At 42.5% G+C, this 11,401-nt stretch overlaps 1 protein-coding gene across 1 annotated transcript in view; it reads left to right on the forward strand.

The window, feature by feature from the left end:
• Positions 1–3,242, forward strand: part of LOC137097885 (integrator complex subunit 1-like) — a 64,325-nt gene extending 61,083 nt beyond the window's left edge. The window contains exon 46 of the mRNA XM_067473237.1: positions 2,725–3,242. Within this exon, the coding sequence (XP_067329338.1) occupies positions 2,725–2,840 (116 nt within the window). The 3' untranslated portion in view covers positions 2,841–3,242. The remainder of the gene's footprint in view (positions 1–2,724) is intronic.
• The last annotated feature ends 8,159 nt before the right edge of the window (positions 3,243–11,401 follow it).

An 11,401-nucleotide genomic window follows, 5' to 3' on the forward strand; every position in this document is an offset into this window, starting at 1 on the left:
TTGCGGTGCCCAGAATGGGACTCAGTGTGATTCCAGGGGTGGCCATTGCCCTGGCTCAATGGCAAGGGATCAAGGGAGTTGTAGTTTTGCAAGGTCTTGGGCCTCCTTCGCCCAAGAGGGGCAGGGCACCCCCAAACTACAACTCCCGGGATTCCAAACCGGGTCCCGAAGCCCTCTGCATGTGCTCAGAGGCCCCCTCGCTCAGAAAGACTTCCCCCATAAGCTAATCTGGAGCTCTGCCTCCATAAAGAATCGTCATCCATCTGTCGGGGGTGCTTTGAATGTGAATGTCCTGCTTCTTGGCAGGATGGGGTTGGACTGGATGGCCCATGAGGTCTCTTCCAACTCTCTGATTCTATGATTCTAAGTTGAATGCCTGGGTTTGATATAAGTGTGGCTTCATCCGTGGATTTCCAGCCATTCTCTCTAGTTTGTAACGATGTCCTGGATGCCAAATCTATTCCTCCTTTGGAAGGACGCACTCTGTTTGTTTTGCTCCGCTGCTTCTCCCTCCTCTTGACTTCCCTCCCCATTATCGTCAACCTTCCTTAGCAAATCCAGCTTTTCTGGTTCACTGTGAAGCATTTGGCTCTGAAAACACGGGTGGCATTTGGTGCGGAAGTCCTTCAGCCGCGTTGCAGCTTCCCTTTCAAACACTCGGGGTCAAGCTGGAGGGACTCGGCCTCTGCGTCTAACAAATACTTGCCGAGGATCAAGCCGGTCGGACGCACTTCGTGCGTGTTGTTCTAGTCAAATGTCAGTGGGCAACCTTTTCTTGGATATCTGGCAAATATTGGCAGAAATTCCCATTAGACCGAGACAGTTCTGAGCTAAGTAAGTTGCTGCATGCCATTGTGCGGCCTGAGACAGATTTCCAGGGAAAGTTTTGTAGTTTCCTTGGGTTTTGGAAAGGGAAAGAGCCTAAAGCAGTGTTTCTCAGCCTTCCTAATGCCGTGACCCCTTAACACAGTTCCTCGTGTTGTGCGGACCGCCAACCATAACTACTTGTTGCTACTTCACAAATGTAATTTTCTTACTGTTATGAATTGTAATGTCAATATCTGATATGCAGGATGCATTTTCATGCACTGGACCAAATTTGGGACAAATACCCAATATGCCCAAATTTGAATACTGATGGGGTTATGGGGAGATTGATTTTATCATATAAGAGTTGTAGTTGCTGGGATTTATAGTTCACCTACAGTCAAAGAGGATTCTGAACTCCACCAGTGATGGAATTGACACTCAGAACTCCCATGACCAACAGAAAATATTGGAAGGGTTTGCTGGGCAATGACCTTAAGTTTGGGAGTTGTAGTTCACCAAATCCAGAGAGCACTGTGAACTCAAACTGTGGACCCAAACTTGGCACAAATACTCAATATACCCAAATGTGAACATTGGTGGAGTTTGGGGAAGGTAGACCTTGACATTTGGGAGTTGTAGTTAATGGGATTTATATTTCACCTACAATCAAAGCGCATTCTGAACTCCACCAATGATGGAATTGACACACAGAACTCCCATGACCAACAGAAAATATTGAAAGGGTTTGGTGGGCATTAACTTTGAGTTTTGGTGTTGTAGTTCACCTACATCCAGAAAGCACTGTGAACTCAAACAGTGGACTGTGAACCCAAACTTGACACGAATACTCAGTATACCCAAATGTGAACACTGGCATAGTTTGGGGGAAATAGACCTTGACATTTGGGAGTTGTAGTTGCTGGGATTTATAGTTCACCTATAGTCAAAGAACATTCTGAACTCCAGCAACGATGAAATTGACACACAGAACTCCCATGACCAACAGAAAATATTGGAAGGTTCTTGTGGTTTTTTTCGGGCTGTATGGCCATGTTCTAGAGGCATTTCTCCTGACGTTTCGCCTGCATCTATGGCAAGCATCCTCAGAGGTGAGGATGCTTGCCATAGATGCAGGCGAAACGTCAGGAGAAATGCCTGTAGAACATGGCCATATAGCCCGAAAAAACCCACAAGAACTTAGTGATTCCAGCCATGAAAGCCTTCGACAATACAATATTGGAAGGGTTTGGTGGGCATTCATCTTGAGTTAGGGAGTTGTAGTTCACCTACATCCAGAGAGCCCTGTGAACTCAAACAGTGGGCTGTGGACCCAAACTTGGCACGAATACTCAATATACCCAAATGTGAACACTGGCATAGTTTGGGGGAAATAACCTTGACATTTGGGAGTTGTAGTTGTTGGGATTTTTATTTCACCTACAATCAAAGAGCATTCTGAACCCCACCGGTGACAGAATTGGGCCAAACTTCCCACACAGAACCCCCATGAGCAACAGAAAATACTGTTTTGTGATGGTCTTTGGTGACCCCTCTGACACCCCCTCGTGACCCCCCCCCCAGGGGTCCCAACCCCCAGGTTGAGAAACACTGTCCTAAAGGCTTCACTCCAGGCAGCAACCAGTCAGGCTTTGCAGCTGTAAGGCCTCCATAGAAGGATCCTCCACCACACTCCGGGGCAGAGAGTTCCACTGCTGAACAGTTCTTACAGTGAGGAAGTTCTTCCTCATGTTCAAATGGAATCTCCTTTCTTGTAGTTTGAAGCCATGGCTCCATTGCGTCCTAGTCTCCAGGGAAGCAGAAAACAAGCTTGCTCCCTCCTCCCTATGACTTCCTATCACATATCTATACATGACCATTATGTCCAATATTTCCCTTCCTTTTCCCTTTGCACAGAACATGCGGCCGTGCTTCTGCAAAGGGCCTTCCTGGTTGGGATGTACGGACAGGTGGACACCAGCGCCCAGATTTCGGAAGCCCTGAAAATTCTTCATATGGAGGCCATGCTATAAACAGGACAAAGAGCTGCAAGGCTTCATGGGACCACAATGATTCTCACTCTGCGAGGTGGGAATACAAGGATGCACGTTCCTTCCGGAGAAGGGGAACCTGTGCCAGGCATCTTCCCACAGAAGGGAGAAGCAGGACAATTGGGATATTGTGATGTATCCCACACAGGCCAAAGGTATGGAACTTGTGTTACTGAGAGGAAGAGAAGGGCAAGCACCTCTCTCATTCGAATGGAGAAAAAGAATTACAGGTTGGACTTTTCTCAGGAGGGTGGTTTTAGCAGATCACTCTGCTGGGAGATTGGAGACCATGTAGCCTTCTCAGTAGTAATGAACTAATAATTATGTTTATTACTCTTTTTTAAAAAAAAAAAGAAAGAAAAGAATTAAACATCTTAAATTTCAGTCGTGATTCCTTGATTTAATGTTCTTAATTGATTTTGTTCAATGTGCTTTAGAAATTATTTATTTATTTATTTATTTAGGGCTTTTATATCCCATCCTTTCTCAGGACGGCTAACAAAGCGGCACCCCATGGTGCTCACATCAAAACATAAATATACAATTAACAGCAATGTAATAATAATAACAATATAAAACAGTATAAAACCGTATAAACAATATAAAAACAATATAAAAACAAATAGTCAGTGGTCACCAATTTAAATATTTATTTATTATTATTTATTTCGAGATTTTATATACCGACCCTCTCACCTTCAAAGAGGGATTCGGACCGGTTCACAACATGTGTTAACATACAAAAAATATACAATAACAACACAATGCCACTTCATTACACGATTAAAATATCAGCACCATACACATTAAAACATTATCATCACAGTTAAAAGAACCAAATCGTCCGACACCATCACAATCCCATTCATCATCCTCCTTTCATGTGGGCAAAGGATTAAATCAGTTGTCAAATGCCGCGTTCCACAACCAGGTCTTTGTTAGTTTCCTGAACGTCATGAGGGAGGGGGCAGGTCTGATCTCTAATGGGAGGGAGTTCCAAAGTCGAGGGGCCACCATCGAGAAGGCCCTGTCCCTCGTCCCCACCAGCCGTGCTTGTGCAGGCGGTGGGACCGAGAGCAGGGCCCCTCCAGACGATCTTAATGGTCTTGATGGTTCGTAGGGGAGAATACGTTCGGAGAGGTAAACAGGGCTAATAAATAATTATCCAAGGGCAATCCATAAGTTCTAAATAAGTCAACACGTCAGTAGGTCAGCTTATTCTCCAAAGGCCAGATCCCATAGCCAGGATTTTACTTGTTTCTGGAAGGTCAAGAGGGATGCAGCAGATCTAATTTCACTCGGGAGGGAGTTCCATAGCCGGGGGGGCCACCACAGAAAAGGCCCTGTCCCTTGTCCCCACTAGACGCGATTATGACAATGGGGGGACAATGAGCAGGGTCTCCTCAGATGATCTTAGGGCCCTAAGGACCCTCTCCTCCCTCTATCCATCTATATGAAACCATGTATATTAGCCACCATTGCTTGGGTGTCATTGGGACTGCTTCCTACCCACTTTCTCCCTCCTTCCCTTCCCTTTCTCTTCTTTACCTCTTTTTTCTCCCTCCCTCCTTTCTCTTTTCTTTTCTTTTCTTCCTTTCTTCCTTCCGCACATACTCATGTCACCTTTCATTTCATCAGAGAGGGCAACTTCACCTAACAACCACCAAGCTAGTGACATCAGAAGGGGCCATTTCACTTAGCAACAGCCTTTGTGGCTATCTTTCAATCTATAAATAAATGTGAATATGCATTTCTTTTTTCTTTCTTTCTTTCTTGTTGGACTTGTTGCAAACACCCATCTTAAGTCGCTGACTCATTTAAGTTGCCTCATGCTGCATATATTTGCGGTTTTAACTCCGAACACCTTTGACATTCATATTTCCACCTCATCAGACAACTAGCACAGAACTCTGGGAGTCCTAGCTTTTAAGGTTTACTCTTTTAAATAAAAAAAAAAACACAGAATACAATATAATTACCATATATACTTGAGTATAAGCAGAGTTTTTCAGCCATTTTTTAAAGTCAACGTTATACTTGAGTCAAAGTTATTTATTACTTTACTCTATTATTATTATTATTATTATTATTATTATTATTATTATTATTATATGGCCATAGAACATGATTCCAGCCATGAAAGCCTTCGACAATACATTATTATTATTACATTATCATTTTACTCTTACTTAGGCGATCCCTCATTGGCCGAGTAGAATAGTCTGCCAGGATCAGAATTCTTGTGAGTCGGTAGGTGACTGTGGAGCCCTGTTCTTGATCTGCATCTTCTCCCGCAGTGAGGGCATTGGTTTCCCAGTCGGGATTGGCTTGACGCGCCTTCCTCTTGGCACGTTGAAAATCCACAAAGTAGGGATGCCATATTAATTTTAATATTTATACATTATTTTATGTTTTATATATATTATTTTCTTACCTGCGCTTCCATAGCCGTCTCCCGGCCCATCCCAAGGGCACCTGCCTGTCTCCCTGGCCTCCGCAGAGCCTCTGGAGACATGAAGGCAGCAGCAAGCCAGGAAGGCAGGCCTTCCCCATCGCACCTCCTTGGCCTCCACTGGATGTAAATATTTAATGTTTTTAATTGATATTTTCAAAAACCTGCAAAACTGTAGGTCCGCTAAATGCGAACTGCAAAGTAGTCAGGGAACACTGTATTGTATTACATTTTTTATTTTCATAGAATCAAAGAGTTGGAAGAGACCTCATGGGCCATCCAGTCCAACCCCCTGCCAAGAAGCAGGAATTTTATTCTATTATTGTTATTGTTACATTTACGTTATTTTACTCTATTATTATTACATTTATTATTTTACTCTATTTATTATTATTATTATTACATTTATTATTTTACTCTATTATTATTACATTTATTATTTTACTATATTATTGTTATTACATTTATTATTTTACTCAACTTATTATTGTTATTATTAAATTACCATTTTACTATATTATTATTATTATTACATTTATTATTTTATTCTATTATTGTTATTATTACATTTACATTATTTTATTCTATTATTATTATTACATTTATTATTTTATTCTATTTATTATTGTTGTTATTAAATTACCATTTTAGTCTATTATTATTACATTTATTATTTTATTCTATTATTGTTATTATTACATTTACATTATTTTACTCTATTATTATTACATTTATTATTTTACTCTATTGTTACTGTTATCATTACATTTCCATTCTTTTACTCTATTTATTATTGTTATTATTAAATTACCATTCTTTTACTCTATTATTATTACATTTATTATTTTACTCTATTATTACTGTTATCATTACATTTCCATTCTTTTACTCTATTATTATTATTGCATGTATTATTTTGCTCTCTTTATTATTATTGGAAGAATCCGTAAGTACATTTACATTGAAGAAGGTTAGAATAATGGTTTTATCAGACTTGGATATTCTTATCTTAAACTACAGTTTATGTAAATATTCAAAAACATTTAATGTCCAGATACCTCAGATACCTCATTTAATGTAATTTATTGGTATCTATTTTTATTTTGAAATTTATCAGTAGCAACTCGAGTCAATACGTTTTCCCAGTTTTTTTGTGGTAAAATTAGGCGCCACAGTTTCTGTTCTGGTCAGCTTATACTCGAGTTGTTGTTGTTGTTCATTCGTTCAGTCGTCTCCGACTCTTCGTGACCTCATGGACCAGCCCACGCCAGAGCTCCCTGTCGTATATACTCGAGTATATACGGTATATGTTCCAGATCGCTTTCCGTCTCTTCCGGCGTTATCCGGCCCAGCCTGACGGTGTCCTTTTCCCTTCCCATGATATTTGCACTTTGTAAGACACCCTGCTCCGCTCTCGGCCACTGCCCTCTGCCTTGTAACCCCGCTCGGCACTTTGCCTTTTGAATCCAGCTTTCTGTCCATCATTGTCATCCCAAGCTCTTGGAGTAAAGCCCCTTACAAATAAAAAATCATGTTTGCAATCAGGAGTTTTAAGCGGCTGTACCAATTGATAGGGAGGATGCAAAGAATCCTTCCGATAAAAGCAACCAACATGCCCTTTGTAATGTTTCCTGCAATGGGAGTTTGGGGGCATGCACTTATTTCATAAGGTGTACATGCAGTATGAGAACCAGGTTTGAGTCCTTGCCTAGGAGATGCAGATTTAGATCAGAGTCAGCTGCATGAATGTCCCAGTTTCTCCTCCATCCCACTTTTTCAGCTGCTTTTAAAATGTCCCAGTTTCTTTCACCTCTTCTCACCTTCTTCCTTTGTCCTGCACTTGCTTCAGAGTCTGGAAATATGAGATCAAAATGCAAAAGGAGTTTGTGCTGAGTTAATTAGCAAAGAGAGGACGATGGTGGGAAGAATGGGGATCCTTTCCCATTACCTCATTTAAAAAGCAAACTCCTGTATACTATCCTATATTGTATATTCTTCCACATTACTTTTGCCATCTTGACCCCACCCTGTAATGACTTGGTTCCATGTGTCAGAGGATATGCAGCTATTGTTTGTGTCATGATCAAATCTAGCAAACCTTATAGAATCATAGAATCAAAGAGTTGGAAGAGACCTCATGGGCCATCCAGTCCAACCCCATTCTGCCAAGAAGCAGGAATATTGCATTCAAATCATCCCTGACAGATGTCTATCCAGCCTCTGTTTAAAAGCTTCCAAAGATGGAGCCTCCACAACACCCCGAGGCAGAGAGTTCCACTGCTGAACAGCTCTCACAGCCAGGAAGTTCTTCCTCATGTTCAGATGGAATCTCCTCTCTTGTAGTTTGAAGCCATTGTTCCATTGCGTCCTAGTCTCCAGGACAGCAGAAAACAAGCTTGTTCCCTCCTCCCTGTGGCTTCCTCTCACAATAGAATCATAGAGTTCGATTTTGGAAGACAGTGGGATTCATTTGATAAAAGATTTGGTTCAATAGAGGAACTCAAAATCTGGCAACCAATGCTGGAGGACCTGGAACAAAAGGTTGCCATATATTTTGGGGAAATGGCATTCATAACCCTTTTGGGGAAAAAAAATGATGTCATATCCTTTTGGCAAATGTGAATCTCCCTGAACATCTGGAGACCACCTTTTGAAAACCACTAGTCGAGGAAAGGCATGACCTTGTTAGACGTCAACCCTTTGAATAAGTGATGTTCACAAGCGTTCATGTAATGGCACACAGGTAACTCCCTGTTAAACTGATAAACCATGTCTTTGAACTGCCAGGGACAAAGACATGTCACTGCACAAAAAATATACTTTGCTAGCCAAGTTTAAAAAAATTTCTTTGAAGGTTGAAGTTGAAATTAGAGTTGCCCCAAAACATATACTCTCCCTTGAAACCTCTTAGTTTAAAATATGCACTCAAAGACAAAAAAACCCAAAGTTTTCTTTTAAAAGTAACCTATGCTGTTTACTCACAAACACCTTGTATTAATTCAACATACAGGCACATTTATAGATAGGATGTAGTTTCTCTGTATTGAGAACACAAGGTATTAATCAATAGTCCATAGTCCAAAGTCTAAGTATACATCTTATTAAAGTCCAAACTGTATCACTGTTTCTCAAAGCAAACATATAGTAATCGGCTGAAGGGGAAAAGGAAGAGGCCTGAGGCTGTTAGGAATGGTGGGAGTTGGAGTCCAAAACACCCGGAGGACCGAAGTTTGCTCATACCTGATCTAGATACTAACTTCCTATTGATGTAGTATTTTGTGCACTACACAAATAAGTGGCCTGTCTTAATGATCTCACATTGCACGATGGGAAAGTGTACTTTGTGCAATACGGTTGGCAGAGGAAACCCTTGAAAGGTTGAAAGCATCGTAGTTGTGGAGCTTTGGGTGCAGACGTGGGTGGCGGGTGAGAAACCTGGCCCCTTCCCTTTGGAAAGCCAAATCTGACATGTTGTAAAAGAGGTTACGGCTGCTTGTATGTGTGCGCTTGTGTGAATTTAGTGGTGACAGCCTCCCGCCTTGTAATCGCAGCTGGTTTGTAACCGTATTTCATCTCCGTGCGGCTCAGCCTGCTCTCTCCTTTTTGATCAGCCCAACCGCACTAATCTGACAGCTTTCTCTGTTCGCCAGCCTCAGAAATGCAGTTTTGCATGGCGTTTGCAGCAGTCAAGAGAACCCCAGAGGGCCAAAAGTAGAGCAGGGGAATGGCGGTTGTGTAAAGGCGACTGCCGTTCCCAAAATCCCCCTGTTGACCCCTTGACAAGGGATATGTAGTCCCAAAAAAGCTAATGTCCAAGCTCGAGCTAAATGTAGGCCAGTATAGTGGTTCAATAGAGGAATACAGAAATGGATTAACAGGTAAACCAAGCATGGGGAAACTTTCTAACTTGGGGGCCGCATGCTAGCACTCCCTGCTAAGAGGACTGATTTCCTGGTGATGGAAGGAAGGAAAGAGAGAAAGAAGGAAGGAAGAACGAAAGGGAGGAAGGATAGTGTGGAAGGAGAAAGGTAGAGAAGGAGGTAGGAAAGGTAGGGAAAGAGGGAAGGAAGGAAAGACAAAGGGAAGGAAGGCTGAAGCGGTGGAAGGAAAGGAGGAAGGAAAAGAGAAGAAGGGAGAAAGAGATAAACGAGAAGTGTGAAGGGAAAGATAAAGGGAAGAGTAGGAAGGAAAGACAAAAGGGAAGGAAGGAAGGAGAAAGAGCGATGAAAGTGGGAAGGAAGGAAGGACGAAAGGGTGGAAGGGAAGGATGGAAGGAGAAAGAGGGAGGGAAGGTAGAGAGGTAAGGAGGAAGGAAAGAAAAGGAAGGGAAGAATGAAAATGTAGAAGAGAAGAATGGAAGGAAAGAGAAGAAAGGAAAACGAAGGAGTGGAAGGCACTGGAGGGAGGGAGAAAGGGAAGGAGCAAGGAAGGAAGGAGAAAGAGAGGGAAGAAAGGAAGAATGAAAGGGTGCAAGGGAAGGAGAAAGAGGGAGGGAAGGAGGAAGGAAAGAGAGAAGGAAGGATAGGATGGTGAGATAGAGGAGGGGCTGAGAAAAGAGCCCAAGGGGCTGCATCCGGCTCCCGGGCCTGGGTTTGCCCATAAAAAGTGAAGATAAAGATTTTTCCCTGATATTAAGTCCAGTTGTGTCTGACTCTGGGGGTTGGTGTTCATCTCCATTTGTAAACCAAAGAGCCGGCGTTGTCCATAGACACCTCCAAGGTCATGCGGCCGGCATGACTGCATGGAGTGCTGTTACTTTCCCGCCAAACTGGTACCTATTGATCTACCCACATTTTAGTGTTTTCAAAGTGCTAGGTTGGCAGAAACTGGAGCTAATAGCGGGAGCTCACCCCCCTCCTCATATTCGAACCACCAATCTTTTGGTCAGCAAGTTCAGCGGTTTAATCCGCTGTACCACCGGGGGCTCCCTGGGTTTGCCCATACCTGGGTTAAACTCAGAGTTTGGAAATGTGGTTTTTGGGAAAGTGGGCATGTAGACTAAAAGCAGAATTTTGAAATGCAAGATAATAATAATTATGATGGTGATGATGATGATGATCTATAACTCCCTTATTGGCCTAACTAGTCTATCCAGTGTACATACTTACGTATTGTTGCTGTGCTTTTTCAGGGCATTTCCAACTGATGGTAACCATAGGGTTTTCTTGGAGATTTGTCTTCTAAGGCTGAGAGAGTGTGACATGCCCCAAATTATCTAGTATGCTCCATGGCCAAGTGAGGATTCAAACTCAGGTCTCCAGAGTCATAGTCCAACACTTAAACTGCTGCACTATGTTTGGACCGCCAGCTTGCTTCAGCCTCTTAGAAAAACAAGAACTCATTGTTGATTTTTCAACCTTTGCTGTTTTGGCGGATGGCTTTAGTGGCCACAGCGGGCACCGAAAGAAATCCAAGGCTAATCACAGTGGCGTTTCCCACAGCAATTTAAGGATGATGAATCTCGTTCACCAGCCGTTGGGTAGCTTGAACTCCTGACAGAACCGGGGATTGACTGAGTTAGAGAAGCGTCGCTATGGGTTCATTCTTCATTTAAAAGTTAATGCAGTTCAGCACCACTTGAACTGTTTTGGCTCAATGCTATGGAATAGTCGGAGCTGTGATTAGGGCCCCTTCCACACTGTCCTACATCCCAGGATCTGATCCCAGATTATCTGGCAGTGGAGACTCCTATAATCTGAGATCATATCCTGGAATATAGGGCTATGTGCACTAGAGTTCTAATCAAGGTGAAAGAAAAAAGCACAAAAGCTGGGTTGCAGCTAAACATTAAAAAAACCCAAGATTATGGCAACAAGAATGATTGACAACTGGGAAATAGAGGGAGAAAATGTGGAGGCCGTGACAGACTTTGTATTTCTAGGTGCAAAGATTACTGCAGACGCAGATTGCAGCCAGGAAATCAGGAGACGCTTACTCCTTGGGAGGAGAGCAAGGACCAATATCGATATAATAGTGAAGAGTAGAGACGTCACACTGGCAACAAAGATCCGCATAGTTAAAGCAATGGTATTCCCCATAGTCACCTATGGATGGGAGAGCTGGACCATAGGGAAGGCTGAGCCAAGGAAGA

The sequence above is a fragment of the Anolis sagrei genome, chromosome X (assembly GCF_037176765.1).
Source record: "Anolis sagrei isolate rAnoSag1 chromosome X, rAnoSag1.mat, whole genome shotgun sequence".
NCBI lineage: Eukaryota > Metazoa > Chordata > Lepidosauria > Squamata > Dactyloidae > Anolis > Anolis sagrei.